The sequence below is a fragment of the Microtus pennsylvanicus genome, chromosome 12, assembly GCF_037038515.1.
Source record: "Microtus pennsylvanicus isolate mMicPen1 chromosome 12, mMicPen1.hap1, whole genome shotgun sequence".
NCBI classification, from domain to species: Eukaryota; Metazoa; Chordata; class Mammalia; order Rodentia; family Cricetidae; genus Microtus; species Microtus pennsylvanicus.
This window is the reverse complement of record NC_134590.1, coordinates 6,652,318-6,669,407: the sequence shown is the minus strand read 5'-3', so window position 1 is coordinate 6,669,407 and position 17,090 is coordinate 6,652,318. Positions and strand designations below refer to the sequence as shown.

General features: G+C 44.6%; 1 protein-coding gene and 1 pseudogene across 5 annotated transcripts in view; both read right to left on the bottom strand.

Moving 5' to 3' along the window:
- Wdfy3 (WD repeat and FYVE domain containing 3) overlaps nt 1–17,090 on the bottom strand; it is a 255,135-nt gene that overhangs the window by 98,382 nt on the left and 139,663 nt on the right. For all 5 annotated transcript variants that reach the window (XM_075942728.1, XM_075942727.1, XM_075942731.1 and 2 more), the window contains 6 exons: nt 8,663–8,840; nt 7,541–7,755; nt 4,889–5,001; nt 2,998–3,229; nt 2,015–2,115; nt 117–335 (listed from right to left, as the gene is read on the bottom strand). In XM_075942728.1, coding sequence (XP_075798843.1) covers nt 117–335; nt 2,015–2,115; nt 2,998–3,229; nt 4,889–5,001; nt 7,541–7,755; nt 8,663–8,840 — 1,058 coding nt within the window. The remainder of the gene's footprint in view (nt 1–116; nt 336–2,014; nt 2,116–2,997; nt 3,230–4,888; nt 5,002–7,540; nt 7,756–8,662; nt 8,841–17,090) is intronic.
- LOC142832915 (MKI67 FHA domain-interacting nucleolar phosphoprotein-like) lies at nt 948–1,913 on the bottom strand (annotated as a pseudogene).

Here is a 17,090-nt window from a genome sequence, read left to right as displayed (position 1 = left end):
ACACTAGTCTAGTGAAAGCCAGATGAGGATTAATACTTTAAATTTACAAATGAATATTAATTAAGGTAGACATTCCCCTTGTGGAATCATGAAAGCAGAAAGGGGCTGACACCAACCGTAGTTCTGGAGTAGCTCCTCCTTCGTGGAGACAATTAGGGAGCGGTCTTTTGCAGACAGAACTATAGCAAGGCACACATAATGCTGCTCGGAGGAGTTCGCTCGCCGCACAACAGTGAGGAGCCTGACTGGGTGGTTATTTGGGGGAGAACTGAAGTGCTCGATGCAAAACCAGCTGGAATAGCTTAGGCCAGAGGGAGGAGGGAAGAACCTCTCACCTGGAGTAAAAGAGAAAAATCACGAAGGCTTTGTGGGTCCCGTTTACATTCTTGTAGGTATATTAACAAACCTGCATGCACAATACAAAAGCACAGCAACAAACGGATGATGGAAACCCCCTCCCCCAAAACACAAAGTTTTTCGGTTCTCTTGTACTCGGATAAATGGTAGAAAAGTTTGGTCACTGTTTGAATCTTGACTATACCTGCTGAAACTGACCTGTCAAACCTACACTAGCTCACTGTAATTATGTATGAAAACAAGTTATTCCAGATTCTTACAGCACTTGTACAAATGTGTATTCACACGTGAACTGCCTTCTCGTTCTCCGTATGTGTATTTAACTTCCAGTGTCTGGTGTCGAAGGTTGAAGCCTGCCATATTCTTTGGGGTTTTATGTGCACAGCCACCACACAGACAATCAAACAGCACTGGTGGTATTTAAGTCTGTAATGCGATACAGGCAGAGTAAACTAAGGCAGCTGTGAAGCCTGAATAAAACTCAGGCCAGGAGAGGGCACAGTAGCCAACTTCATGATGGCGTGTCTCACTAGAATGAACAAATGTGTTTTTCCTCCAATAATCTCGTCAGTGGCTTGCATGTCGCTGCACTAGTAACATATGTAGACCACATCTGCCTGGAAGACACAACACAGCACGCTTTCAGGACCACTGGTTGCTCTTCCTTTTTCTTGTACCTCTTCTTTCACTGTGGGCACGGGCTGTTTGAAAATGATTTCATCATTTTTCTTGTCATCGATTTCGGTCACTTGTGATTTTCGTCTCTCAAAAATGTTGGTGTATAAATTGGTGTGGGATCCTGGCTGTCCAGTCTTCTCAGGCGTCTTATTCCTCTTACGAACCATTTTGTCCTCTTACGAACCATTTTGGCCATTTCCTAAAATGTCCTCTTCGTTGTATTCCTAGGTATACCCGAAAGCCTTTCTTTTGGGGTACGCAAAACCTGGTTAGCCTTGGACTCCTGAGTGCCCTGTGAAGCCCCTTTCTTTGGATGAGGTAAAACCAACGAAGGGAAACTATAATTGATCCCCTTCTTAGCTAGCTTCTTCCGGAGTAATTTTTCCTTCTTCTTGAACAGATATTCCACCTTCAACATTTGCAAATGCCCCTGTTTCTGATTATAGCAACTCACTGCCGGGAATAATGGCTGAAGAAAGGGAACATTCCACTCTTTAAAAAGGTCCTCATGGACTTTTTCTGGTGACATAAATTTACACGATAGAATTCTTGCACCATAAAGGTAGTTGTCCATTGTTTCTGCAACTATCTTGGCTACATCCTCAGACTCAAACTCCGCAAAGCCATATACCTCTGCTGTCTCCAGTCCGTTCACTTCTGGACAATTGGAATCTGCTAATGGTGCCAAAATGGGTAAAGTAATCATGGGTGTGACTTTCCGAAAATGTTGCTGGCAGGCCCAGAAAGATCACTCCAGGATTAAGACTTTTTTCTTCCTTCTTTTGCTTTTTTGCAAGCTATTGGGCATGTGTCAGAACCTTCTGAAACTGCATGCCTTCCTGCGGGTTCAGCGCTACACTCGGCTTTGTGGGAGCCATGTTGAAGGAGGCCTTCCCACTCCCATTTACATTCTTAAAAGAGGCGGTAACACCAGATGAACTGCAAAAGAAATACCTCCCTAGGAAGGAGTGACGCTTACCTGAACCAATGCCACTGACCACGGCCCCATCAGTAAGACCAGTTGTGACAGCATTATTGGTAGGGGCATTATGGGGAGCTAGGCTGGGCAGAAACAGGCAGCTGGTAAAGAAAACACATCCTGGTTAGAGAGCCACTCTGTTTTTATACAACGTGTGTGCAAACAAGCATGCAACCATAGCTGGAGATTCGAGGGTATGAAATACATCTGGGAATACGATCTCAATCAAAACACTTGAGTAATTTCATTATCACAGAAAAGATATCTCCCTGCAATGCTTCCTCATAATTCGGCAACTGGACATAGTTGTGCACACTCTGAGGCTACTGGGCTTCACAAATGTGGAGATTCACTGTAGAATTCACAATAGTCTTTATTGCTGCTTTGGCTACTGTATCAATCTCAGGATATTTAAAGTTATCATCTGACATCACTGATGTCACTGAGTAGTCATACAGATGACATTTATCAACCATAATATCATACATAATCTGGAGGCACAATGAAAGAACCCAATCTGAGCTTAATATCTGAATTTATCTATCATCTACAGCTCATATTTATTACAACAGGAATTGGCTAACTGTCTGGAAGGGAACAGATAAAGCACCTCTTTTGTTCAAGCAGCTTCCTTCTAGGATGACATAATTCTGCCACTCAGAGAGGATACATGAATGAGCTGGATGTGACCCAAGAAAACAATTTTATCCACAATTAACTTACTAAAACGTACTCAACCATAGACCTCAATTATTAACTCCATAGTTATACCAATATAGTTAATATGATAATTTTTAAAAAGTAAACATAGAAACAGCATGCTCAAACAACTGGAATCACTTAAAACATACAGCACAGAAGGTATAACAGCACACTCTAACCCAGCAGTCAAGATCAAGTCCATCTGCAAAGACCTCAATGAGGCTCAAGATGATAGAACGAGGCTCTAAGGGAGCCGTCCGGCGACCTTGCTGCTTCCTTACCCAAAGCCTTCAAGGGATGTGTCAAATTCAACAAATGCTGGAGTAACGGAGGAGCCATGAAGTCTGATGTCGTGAGGGGTTGTCATGGAGACGAGACATTTCACCCTGGTCAAGGGAACAGTGCTTCCTTCTGCAGACTTCACCAGACTTTTACTTATCCTATAATGGTTATCCTCATGTAGGCTGAAAACGTTGTCAGAGCCCAGACCTTCCAGAGAGGTGACCATACTGCCTGCAAGGAGCGAGGAGAACAAGCTGAATTTTAAAGTGACTTTACCAGACTGAGTTATTTTCACACGCTAGAATTTTTTTTTCCATACCAAGGATACTTGTGCTCTTGCAATGCTGGTTGTTCCGTTTCAGACTTGGAGAGCTTGCGTTCCCTTTTAATCTTACTATCAAAGACCACACATGCTGCAGAACATCAGTCACTGGGTACTAAAATGAATATGAGTGCCCACAATCACCGCTCAACACCCCTGACACGTAACTAACTCTCAGCTAAGGGGTGTGGTTTCTTAATTCACAACAGTACTGATCGTTTCTCTTTGAAAAAAAAAATAAGACCTCCCCGCCCCCCAACACAAGCAACATAGCAGAAAGTAACTAGGTAGCTCAGAGAGGAATAGCAACATTCACTTTTCCTGTCTTCCTCCATCTTTTGTACCCTTAGAGCTATCGGAATAAAACCCTTTGTTTGAGGATCTCTATGTGTAGACAGAGCTGATAAACAGTCCTGTCTTCCCAGGGAACATCTCAAATGCAACAAAGGAAACATTCCCTCTGAAGATGAGCTGCACGGTATCTCCAATGTGCCTGATGCCGGGTAGACCATAATAGTGTTATGATGCTGTTTTAGGGAGTAACTACTATTTCCTCTACTTTAACAAAGGAAATTACAACTCAATTCTAAAGAACTGTGTAAAACACAAAAACCAAAGTACATAAAGGGGATGTACAGTAATTAGCATGAAAAACATGCTAGAACTCAAGAGATCTCAAGTTTCCATGACAAGGCAGCTAACAGTGGTGGTGATCAGTAGGGGGATCAATGGCTGAAGGTTGACACGCTGACGTCAGAAGTCTCCCCTCAGAACTGTGGGGAACGACTGTGACGGACATTACAGCGGACAGGGAGGATGTACCTCAGGGACAGAGCAGCTGCCTAGCACATCCAAAACAAAAGGTCAGAAAACACAAACCTGGGAAAGGTAGTCTCTACATGGTGCGCTAGCATTGTCTATTCAACCATCATTCTAAGTCACCTTATCTGCCCTACCTCCATGGCCAGCAAAGATCCAGAAGGAACCGTAAAGTGAAACATGCACAAAACCACAGAATTAACCATGGAAGGAAATCTAAGAACCACAGTTAGCCACAGGCTGGAACCCAGAATCCAGGGCTCCTCTGCCATTTCCCACCAGTTGTGGGTGCATGGTGTCTGTTTGTGTCCTATGACCCTGACTGACCAGTGGGCAGTGCCTGCATTCTCCTCCTCCCAGGTCACTTTCCTCCGCTCGGAGTGACATCTCCTTAGAGGCTACTCATCACATCTACCATAGCTGTCTGTGCTCCTCATTCCTGTTTATTCCATCTATCTTCTCTCCTCTCATTCAAGCTACTTTGAGGATGAGTTGATTGGTTCCTGTGAATGACCCACAGGACATTTCCCTCACATCCCTCTTCTACACCAGGAGCTAACCTGCCCACATCCCGTTCCACCCACCACGACTCGCCCATCACATTCAGAGAACCTGAAGTGTTCTTTGTGCCACTGCTCAAACAGCAGTGAACTCTTCTGTTTGGAAAAGTTTTCATAAATATCCACCCTCCCTCACATGGATTTCATTAACAAAATAAACCAAGATGAAGAATTTCAAACTCAGCTTACTTCTCATCTCGGGCTCGTAGCTCAGCGAACTTGGCTTGTGGACCCTATATTGCTTCAGCAGCTTTTTGTCCCAGGCACCACAATTCAAAGGGCTTGCCAAACGCAAAAACTCCCTAAAGAGAAAAGCAAAGTTACTCCTTGACTGAGAATATTACAGGACAACATGCCACATCGAGGGTGGGGCATAATGAATTATTATATATATATGGAGTAGATAGAACACAGTATGCGATGCCAACATCACATTATAATCAACACACGCCTGCACACCTACTATGGTTCCTGCACACACTGAGTGCCCCTTCCACACATCACTGAAATGTGTCCGTAGTCCTCTCATTTACTTTACCGCCTACATTCATACAATTCCCATGTTAATCATGTAAATCCTGCTTCCTGAAACTGTCTCTGATCTGCTCCTTTCTCTCCAGTCTCTAATACTACCCAGACTAACTGCCCTGTTTTTGTATTCTAGAAGCAGTCTTCATTGCCTCCTGTGATTCCCACCTTGTCCTAACACAATCTACTCATTAGTGGCTTTCAAAGTTCAAACCTACAGACTGTCCCTGCCTTGCTCAAGGCTTCAGTGGTTGTTCCTTCCAGGTAGGGGAAGCCCCAACTCCCCCAAAGCTGGCACACTTCCACTTTGGTGCATCTACTTTCTCCCCACCCACAAATCCCCCGAGGTCTTCATTTAACACAAGTGCTGTACTGCTTACTGGACCACCGTATCTGTCTTTCTCACGGCGAGGTGGAGTCCCCCAGGATTTAACCTGGTTACTTTCCGTATTCTATTCTAAATTGCCATCCTTTAGAAAGCCAGTTCTATGCCACCCTCCCTAAAATTTCGGGTAAGTTGTCCTTAAATAGATTCTATAACAGTGCTATTATAGAATTTACTATAAAATATTTTCATTTTCTGCTTATGTGACTATATTCCGTTACTAGGTTGTACATTTTTTTTCAGATAAAGCTCCTTCTAATGTCTGGTCACCAATGTTTTCCTTATGTCTCAAATAGAGTAAGGGTTCAAATAATAGCATGTAATAGTTATAAAATAGGCTAACTTCTTGTTCTTATTTTAAAGACCAGAAAGAGTATAGAAGTTGCAAAGGGCTAGGCGATGCAATGTGTTGAGCGTGTCCTGGATGTGGTGCACACATACAGCGCACCATCCAGGAATCACACACAAACATACATTCCTTCAGAGCCTTGTCATGTGAGAGGCCATGCCACCTGATACAACACTGGTTAACGCGTTTACGTCAAGTATTTTTCTTCACAATAAGTTGGCAATGTGCTTTAAAAATCACAAGTAGATTTTAGCCATGTTTTTGAAAAGCTTTTCAAGTTTCAACATGAGACAAGAATAATTACAGAGTAGTATAGTCTCAGAACGACAAACTCTAGGTATGTGTGGAAAAGAAGGAACAAAAGTGATGTATTACTAGATCTATCTGGCTATATGACTTCAAAGAAAACAGGTGCTTTTAAAAGGATCTATTTATATTAATTTATATGTGCACTACGTGTGCGCTTGGTGCCCAAAGAGGCCTGAAGAGGGTTTCGAACCTGGAGCTACAGAGGGTTTCTAAGTCCCAATGTGTGTTCTGGGAACCAACCAATGCCCTCAACTGCTGAGTCATCTCACCAGCCTCAGAAAAAAGTTTAAAAACTCACCAAATTTCATTTTTAAAACACAGCATTTTCCTCTTGAATTAAAACATTCTTCTTGATCTAGGGATATACCTCAGTAGTAGAGTACTTGTCCAGCATGCATGAGGCCTTGGGTTGATTCTCAGCACTACCTCCTCCCTGCCACACAGACACAAACACACACACGCACACACATACATACATGTACGCACACACATGCGCACACATACACGCATGCATATACAAACACATATATACAATTTGGAGGGCTTCACAAACTGTAGTATGCTCACACCATATTATTTAACAATAAACAGGAAGGAACTAATTCATGATATACATTAAAAACTTGCATATATCTCAGGAGCATTATAAATAAAAATTATTAATCTATAAATGTCACATATAGTGTGTGTGCAAGCAGAGCATTCTCAATGTGACAAAATTACGGAGCTGGAGTACAGAGCAGTGGTACACAGGTTAGAGATGGTGGGAGACCAGAGGTGTGTGACATAGGGCACACAACCCCCTTTATCTACTTTTGGAGACAAGGTGTCACTATGGTGGGCCAGTCTGCCCTTAACTCACAATCCCCCCACCCCAGTCTCATAAGCGCTAGGAATGGAGATGTGCCACTTCCAAAGAGTTGGTCCATTTTGTAGTTTGTCTGTATTTAGCTCAATTAAGTCCATGAAAGAAAACTTTTTATTTTTTGTGGTACCGGGAATTGGACCCAAGAGTTCGTGCATGCTAGGCAGACTTGCTACATCCTCAGAGTTCATTCACTTTTCCCTGTGAGTCAGCAAGGCTGTCTGTCACCCAGTCAGGCCTTGCATTTGTGCCCCACCCTCCACATTCTGTCCCAGCTTCCTGGGTACCTGAGAAGGCAGGGCTTCACCACAGGGTCAGAACAGATGGTAAAACCCTCACCTCAAATGCGATGACTCCCAAAACTGTCTTTTACTAACACGTAAATATGAAAAAGAATTTACTAACCTCAGCACCATGGGCTCCAAGGCCTGGGAGGCTAAGCGTTCGAACATGCGCTGGAGGGGTGGATGCAGCGAGTGGTCCTCGTCGGCCAGGGCAGCACTGCACCTCTGCAGCAGCCGTGCATGAAGACCAGCTTCACACATGACCTGCTGGTTCCTCTCCGTGTGCACCAGCGATTGTAAAATATTGGCCACAGCAAGTTGAAGGTCCAAAGCATGCTGAAGTTAACAGAGAGAGGCACCGGGGGGGGGGGGGGGGGGGGGCCTTAGTGACACGGGCGGCGGTTCTCTACAACTAGCACCATGGCAACAGCAAGTTTTATTTCCTTGAAAACATGCTCATATAAATTAAGACACTGGCTCAAGCAATAAACATAGCAGCTTAAGAATACAGTCAAGTAGAAATCTCATTTCGATTCGCTCCACTTGTGCTTGACTGAACTGTCTTCTCCCTGACGTCTTCCGAACACCACAATTACGCAAATAGTTCTGTTTCCATAGAAACAGGTGTAAAGTCTCCTTTTCTTCTCTGTAAGGCAGGGTATCACTATGTAGCTAGGAACTTAATAGGCAGAGCAGGCTGCCCGAGGACGGGCTCGCCTTTGCCTTTCCAGTGCTGGGATTAAAGCTGTGTGCCTGCGTGTCTGGGGCATGCAGTCTTTTCCATGGTGGTAGACAATTCGCTTAATGGAAGTTTGTCATTTACGTTTGTGACACTTTGGGGCTTAGAAGCCACACAACACTTTAGCAAAAACCATCACCCCAAGTATAAATAAGCCAAACTTTTGAGTGCTCATAAGAGAAGAGATAAACAGGCTCATTGTGGTACCTGTAGGAAGTTTTTCCTCTGCATTGCCTCTTAGCCATTGCTACCACTGATCAGGACTTACAAAGGGGTAACAGTGGGACTCGCACACCAGAGGCAACCAGCTGGGTTCTACTGTTAACAAATTAACTATATTCAAAAGCAAACCGCTATCTGGAAAGCGCGGCCGGCCCGAATGGCTTTCCTGCTGCTGTGACGGGCTGCTGCGGTCAATGCTCTCCTTGGTCCTTATTTCTCAGGTAAAAAACACACTTCTCTTTGGTTCACTAAACCTGGAGAGAACTATTCAACCCAGCTTACCTCTGGCTGAGTCACTGAGCCCACAGAGGCCAGGAGGTCCAGCATGGCCAGCATGGCCCCAGGGTGGATGATGACAGCGTCGGAACTCGGGAGAGGTGAACTCGTCAGGTCGAGCTTCAGGTCAGCGACACCTTTTGCAGGATACACAGGAGGAGTTGAGACGCAATGAAAGGCATGCCTACAAAGAAGGAAGGCCTGTTGAGACCTCACATAAAACCAGTCGGAGTTCGCTTTCCTCATCTCCTGCTATTTAAAGTCATTGATTCGCAAAAAGGCTTGCAATTCAGGGAGTTACAAAAACCTGATGAGTGAGACTCTTAAAAAAAAAAAAAAAAAAACCAATGTATCATCAAAAACAAAACCAATGTATGGTCACCTCACTGAGTTTCATGCAGACAACTTACCAGTTCTTGGCTCATATGCCTGTACTGTCTACTCTCTGGGTCACTTCATTAAACAGCAGCACGTCTACCAGGAGGTATTTTTAAAAAGCAGGGGAACGAGTGACCCACAGCTCTAAGAGGACAACCCTTTGGGTAATAGCTGACTAAACTGAATCCCTCGCCCAAGTCTTTTGAAGCTGTGTGGTGTAAATCTTCTCTTGACCCAAGGGCAACAGAATCATCGGCTAACAAGATGTAAGTGATCTACTCTAGCAGAAGCAACTGAGTGAGTGCTGGCTCAGCAGATAAGTCTTTGGCTGATCTGGAACTACGTTCACATTGTGTGTCCCTCCAGTATCACTGAAAACATTCAGTCTTTATGAGCAGAGACGGCGTCTTTCATACAACAAGCTTCTATCAGATGGACAGTCAAGCCGTTCCCTCCCACAACGCTCTTTTTTCTACATCTTAAAATACTCATCTACAATGCACATTTCTGCTGTCCAATGCTCCTAACAGGTACCTGTGGCCACAGCCCGTGGGCGCCCTAGTTCCAATGGGTGGGTCTCAGCCTAATCTCAGGCCGGCCGAGCTCTGTCACTAAAAGCTGTGCATCTCCGGCTCCAGCTCAGGAGCAGCTTGGGAAACAGATGCCTTCCTTCAGTTTCCAGACACGCACTATTCTCTTTCTACAGAACTTCTAGGAAAGCGCTCATCTGCGCTCGCGTTCACGCACGTCAGCAAGCCGTGCCAACCATGCTTCACTCCGCTCCTGGATTTGGTTGTTTACACTCAGAAAGCTCTAACTTCGAGACTTATCGACAAGGATGTCTGGGCTGGAGACATGGCGGGTGCTGGCTGCTCCGGCAGAGGCCTCCAGCTCAGTTCCCAGCACCCTCAGAGCAGCTCACGATGTCTGTCACCCTCTTCTGGCCTCTCTGGGCACCAGGCACAGCAGGCAGTGCACTTACACACATGCAAACAACGCAATCGTATACATAAAATAAAAATAACCCTAAACCAAAAAGAGCTAAGATTTCTAAGCAAATCTTACTAACGGTTGCTGCCTATAGTCTTTCTCTTTATTCCTGAAAATATTTTTATCCATCTAGAAAAAAGATTACACTTTCTCCAAAGTGTAAGAGATTCCCTCATTCACTGAAATTTAAAAAAAATTCATACACAGTATTTTCATTATAAACAAAACCAAATCAAATTTGATGAAAACAAATTTCAGTTGTATATCTTACATATAGGCCTTTCTTTGAAATTTGTGAATTATATGATTTAAATTTGAACTTAAACCATAGCCACACCCAAAGATACCTTTTGTCCATAGAAATTAAACTTTTCATAGATGGATAAATATTACAGCAGCAAAATTCAAACCCTTATATGACAAAATGGTCATAAGCAGAAAACATTGTAAACATTATTAAAAACCTAAAACATGATTTTTTAGTTCTAGCTGCATTTTATAGGGCCGTTAATACAGCACCAATTCTTACCAAGTAGTAGATATGACCAATCTTTAATTATGGATTATGGTAAGTTTATTAAATAGTTAATTCACAAGCAAGACCCAACTGTTTGCAAAGGGAGTAAAATAATTTTTCATACATCAACTAATATGAATGTTGTAATAAATTTTAATTACTAGAAATTGCTACTTAAGACTCCAACTTAAATTACTATACAATAAAGTTTTGTCAGCTTGTTTTGGTAATACACAGTCAAATACTCAAAGTCCGCCCAGCCTTCATTAGGTCTTGTACAGTAACTAGTGTCTGCAGCCCTCCCCCGCAGGTCTGTGTGACTGTTCATTAGGTATTTCAAGGCACAGGTATTGGACAGTAACTAGTGTCTGCAACCCTCCCCCGCAGGTCTGTGTGACTGTTCATTAGGTATTTCAAGGCACAGGTATTGGACAGCAACTAGGCTGCAGCCCTCCCCCGCAGGTCTGTGTGACTGTTCATTAGGCATTTCAAGGCACAGGTATTGGACAGCAACTAGGCTGCAGCCCTCCCCCGCAGGTCTGTGTGACTGTTCATTAGGTATTTCAAGGCACAGGTATTGGACAGCAACTAGGCTGCAGCCCTCCCCCGCAGGTCTGTGTGACTGTTCATTAGGTATTTCAAGGCACAGGTATTGGACAGTAACTAGTGGCTGCAGCCCTCCCCCGCAGGTCTGTGTGACTGTTCATTAGGTATTTCAAGGCACAGGTATTGGACAGCAACTAGTGTCTGCAGCCCTCCCCCGCAGGTCTGTGTAACTGTTTATTAGGTATTTCAAGGCACAGGTATTGGACAGTAACTAGTGTCTGCAGCCCTCCCCCGCAGGTCTGTGTGACTGTTCATTAGGTATTTCAAGGCACAGGTATTGGACAGTAACTAGTGTCTGCAGCCCTCCCCCGCAGGTCTGTGTGACTGTTCATTAGGTATTTCAAGGCACAGGTATTGGACAGTAACTAGTGTCTGCAGCCCTCCCCCGCAGGTCTGTGTAACTGTTCATTAGGTATTTCAAGGCACAGGTATTGGACAGTAACTAGTGTCTGCAGCCCTCCCCCGCAGGTCTGTGTAACTGTTCATTAGGTATTTCAAGGCACAGGTATTGGACAGTAACTAGTGTCTGCAGCCCTCCCCCGCAGGTCTGTGTGACTGTTTATTAGGTATTTCAAGGCACAGGTATTGGACAGCAACTAGGCTGCAGCCCTCCCCCGCAGGTCTGTGTAACTGTTTATTAGGTATTTCAAGGCACAGGTATTGGACAGTAACTAGTGTCTGCAGCCCTCCCCCGCAGGTCTGTGTAACTGTTCATTAGGTATTTCAAGGCACAGGTATTGGACAGTAACTAGTGTCTGCAGCCCTCCCCCGCAGGTCTGTGTAACTGTTTATTAGGTATTTCAAGGCACAGGTATTGGACAGTAACTGGTGGCTGCAGCCCTCCCCCGCAGGTCTGTGTGACTGTTTATTAGGTATTTCAAGGCACAGGTATTGGACAGTAACTAGTGTCTGCAGCCCTCCCCCGCAGGTCTGTGTGACTGTTCATTAGGTATTTCAAGGCACAGGTATTGGACAGTAACTAGTGTCTGCAGCCCTCCCCCGCAGGTCTGTGTGACTGTTCATTAGGTATTTCAAGGCACAGGTATTGGACAGTAACTAGTGTCTGCAGCCCTCCCCCGCAGGTCTGTGTAACTGTTCATTAGGTATTTCAAGGCACAGGTATTGGACAGTAACTAGTGTCTGCAGCCCTCCCCCGCAGGTCTGTGTAACTGTTCATTAGGTATTTCAAGGCACAGGTATTGGACAGTAACTAGTGTCTGCAGCCCTCCCCCGCAGGTCTGTGTGACTGTTTATTAGGTATTTCAAGGCACAGGTATTGGACAGCAACTAGGCTGCAGCCCTCCCCCGCAGGTCTGTGTAACTGTTTATTAGGTATTTCAAGGCACAGGTATTGGACAGTAACTAGTGTCTGCAGCCCTCCCCTGCAGGTCTGTGTAACTGTTCATTAGGTATTTCAAGGCACAGGTATTGGACAGTAACTAGTGTCTGCAGCCCTCCCCCGCAGGTCTGTGTGACTGTTTATTAGGTATTTCAAGGCACAGGTATTGGACAGTAACTGGTGGCTGCAGCCCTCCCCCGCAGGTCTGTGTAACTGTTCATTAGGTATTTCAAGGCACAGGTATTGGACAGTAACTAGTGTCTGCAGCCCTCCCCCGCAGGTCTGTGTAACTGTTCATTAGGTATTTCAAGGCACAGGTATTGGACAGTAACTAGTGTCTGCAGCCCTCCCCCGCAGGTCTGTGTAACTGTTCATTAGGTATTTCAAGGCACAGGTATTGGACAGTAACTAGTGTCTGCAGCCCTCCCCCGCAGGTCTGTGTGACTGTTTATTAGGTATTTCAAGGCACAGGTATTGGACAGTAACTGGTGGCTGCAGCCCTCCCCCGCAGGTCTGTGTAACTGTTCATTAGGTATTTCAAGGCACAGGTATTGGACAGTAACTAGTGTCTGCAGCCCTCCCCCGCAGGTCTGTGTAACTGTTCATTAGGTATTTCAAGGCACAGGTATTGGACAGTAACTAGTGTCTGCAGCCCTCCCCCGCAGGTCTGTGTGACTGTTTATTAGGTATTTCAAGGCACAGGTATTGGACAGCGACTAGGTTGCAACCCTCCCCCGCAGGTCTGTGTGACTGTTTATTAGGTATTTCAAGGCACAGGTATTGGACAGTAACTAGTGTCTGCAGCCCTCCCCCGCAGGTCTGTGTGACTGTTTATTAGGTATTTCAAGGCACAGGTATTGGACAGTAACTAGTGTCTGCAGCCCTCCCCCGCAGGTCTGTGTGACTGTTCATTAGGTATTTCAAGGCACAGGTATTGGACAGTAACTAGTGTCTGCAGCCCTCCCCCGCAGGTCTGTGTGACTGTTTATTAGGTATTTCAAGGCACAGGTATTGGACAGCAACTAGGCTGCAGCCCTCCCCCGCAGGTCTGTGTAACTGTTTATTAGGTATTTCAAGGCACAGGTATTGGACAGTAACTAGTGTCTGCAGCCCTCCCCTGCAGGTCTGTGTAACTGTTCATTAGGTATTTCAAGGCACAGGTATTGGACAGTAACTAGTGTCTGCAGCCCTCCCCCGCAGGTCTGTGTAACTGTTCATTAGGTATTTCAAGGCACAGGTATTGGACAGTAACTGGTGGCTGCAGCCCTCCCCCGCAGGTCTGTGTAACTGTTTATTAGGTATTTCAAGGCACAGGTATTGGACAGTAACTGGTGGCTGCAGCCCTCCCCCGCAGGTCTGTGTGACTGTTCATTAGGTATTTCAAGGCACAGGTATTGGACAGTAACTAGTGTCTGCAGCCCTCCCCCGCAGGTCTGTGTAACTGTTCATTAGGTATTTCAAGGCACAGGTATTGGACAGTAACTAGTGTCTGCAGCCCTCCCCCGCAGGTCTGTGTGACTGTTTATTAGGTATTTCAAGGCACAGGTATTGGACAGCGACTAGGTTGCAACCCTCCCCCGCAGGTCTGTGTGACTGTTCATTAGGTATTTCAAGGCACAGGTATTGGACAGTAACTAGTGTCTGCAGCCCTCCCCCGCAGGTCTGTGTGACTGTTTATTAGGTATTTCAAGGCACAGGTATTGGACAGTAACTAGTGTCTGCAGCCCTCCCCCGCAGGTCTGTGTGACTGTTCATTAGGTATTTCAAGGCACAGGTATTGGACAGTAACTAGTGTCTGCAGCCCTCCCCCGCAGGTCTGTGTAACTGTTTTCATTATTGTGTATTTTGTTTCCCTAACTCTCAACATTGCTCAACTAAAACTTGGCCCTAGTATTTCTCTTAAGTTATAAGTCACGAGTTTTATTTCCCCAAACACGAGGCTAACTGGCTCTTCCTATTTAAAAATAGAGACAACCCCCAGGTTTTCATCTAAGACACATCAGAAGTCCAAACTTCTCTAATGTCCGGATGTTCCACAGGTCAGGAAAACACGGAACAAGACTGTTCTCTCTCTTGCCAGCGAACCCAGCACAGGCTGCTAAATGGAAGAGATGCCCATGAGCTGATGTAATCTGTTGAGGAGCTATGGAGATACAGTGACTACATGACTATTCTAATTTCAAAACGACTATACTTGGATGTGTGAATAAATATACTGTATTATTTGCTTGATTATAGCTCAGGAGGGGACAAACTGACCTACATGGCAACCTGAAACTGTAGGCATGGGGGCGGGGCATGCAGCTCTGTGACAGAATGCTTTCCTTAAGTGGCCGTGCTTAGTCCTGAGCAGTGGGGCTGGGGCAACGTGATTTCAGCACGAATGGGGCCAGGCGGCATTGGTTTGTAAGACTGACGGAGAAAACACACACAGACATGGTCGCTGCGTGAGTGACGGCTTCCCCTAAGTCCCTCGCATCTCTACAGATGGCTGCACTGCACACAGTGAAAACACATTTCTAACTGAAAGTCACACCGAACTCTACACAGAGCCATTTCTCTTTGTCAATCACCAGTTAAATAACAGACGTGCTTCCAGGTTTTTCTTCTAAAAGAGAAGTCTATTCTTTTAGACTATCAACTTCTACTCCATGAGTTTCAGTGAATCCATACAAGGACTAATTGTTTTGGAACATAGCAAATTGTAGGCCTTTTTCATTTATAATATGGTCATTTTAAAATCAGAACTTTTAGTAATTTCATACTAAATTAAAATTTTCATAATACTTCATAAATATAATCCTTTCTCTAATATTAATTTTTTGAGATCATAAACACACTAATGGAAAAGTCTTTTATCACATTCATTTTGCAATGGAAAGCTATACTGAGTTCACTCAAACGTATCTAATTTAGGTCCTCTTGAATTAAGATCAGCTCTTTAAACGAAAATTATTTGGCATGCACAAACAAAGCCGTATTAACTCATAGTATCACACAAAAAAGAAAAAGATATTTGAGGACACAAATATATTGAAATGCAAAATTTATTTAAAACTATTCATGATTAATTGTAATGGGATACAAGCCCTAGCAAAAATCTAAAACAAAAAATAAAATAAAATGTACCCTTGTTTCCCTAGTGAGTATTCTATAGGAACTTGGTCAGCCCTGTATAACCCAGGAGATCACAAGACCCATGGTGAGCCAGCTCACGCGTGTTCAAGTTCCACACAGAAATGGGGTCATGCCTGCCTGTAATCTAGGCACATTCTCTTACCAGGGTTATTCATCATGCCCCATACACTATAAATAGTTCTTAGACTACATTGCTCATGGAATAAGAAGAAAAAAGCTCATATTTATTCAATATAAAGCAAAATTTTAATCTGAGTTTGATTGAATTTACTGGCACAGAAAAAAAACCAGAATGTGTGATATTTTTGATCCATTACCCATAATTATATTTGTTTTGTAGTCTGAACAACTGTCATTAGGATGAGAAGCATAATATAACAGATTCTCAGACTCGTTTTTCAAAAAACTCAATTGGAGATGTTTACATGAGCTAATGAACTGTGGTAGCCATGAGGACAACAGAGAAGAGAAAGCACACGGTGCCAAAGGCACAGACCGATCAGACTAGGTGCAGGCTGTTCACAGACTCTTGAGTGGATCTTAACTGTGCTTGGCTGATCACTTGCGAATTTGGTTCTCCCACCCCTTTAATTCATAAAATTCATGTGCAATGAACAAGACCAGCTTACACGTTTTCAAGGGATATATGAAAGTAAAATCTTAGGGGTTTTTTTCCTTCCCTTTTTCAAAACTTGGCCTTTTCTCTGTTATAGCCTCATATTTTAACCAGTTCAACCTGATTGAGAAAATACACGTTTCCTTTGAGGGCTGTTCACTTTGTAATAACAGTAAAACCAAGAATGTCTCCAACAATACCTGATAAGAAAGGGGGGAGCAGTCTACTTAAAGAAGCATGAGCCCAGTTATTATTTCTCTTTAGGGGAACAGTTCATGAGTACACTGCGGGAGGCCAGGAGTCAGCAAGAGTGCCTGGGCAGTGGAGTGCAGTGGCCTGGGAGAATCAAGGTGGTCTGGGAGTAGCACAGTGGTCTGGGAGTAGCACAATGGTCTGGGAGAATCAAGGTGGTCTGGGAGTAGCACAGTGGTCTGGGAGTAGCACAGTGGTCTGGGAGTAGCACAGTGGTCTGGGAGTAGCACAGTGGTCTGGGAGTAGCACAGTGGTCTGGGAGTAGCACAGTGGTCTGGGAGTAGCACAATGGTCTGGGAGAAGCAAAGTGGTCTGGGAGGAGCACAGTGGTCTGGGAGGAGCACTTTTGCTGTTAGATAAGCTTCTCTATGCACAGCTTCCTGCTGTGTAAGGAGGGTGGCATTTGTTGCTTGTGTAAGTAGGCACACAGCAGGAACCTGCGTGACTTGTGGGGAGGTCAAATTACCACCTCAGGTATCAGTCCTGCATGCCCCTGGTTTGAGACAGAGTCTCTTGTTCATACCATGTATGCCAAGTTAGCTGGCCCACAGACTTTCTGGAGATTCTCTTCTCACTGCCTCGCATCTCCCCTTCTAAG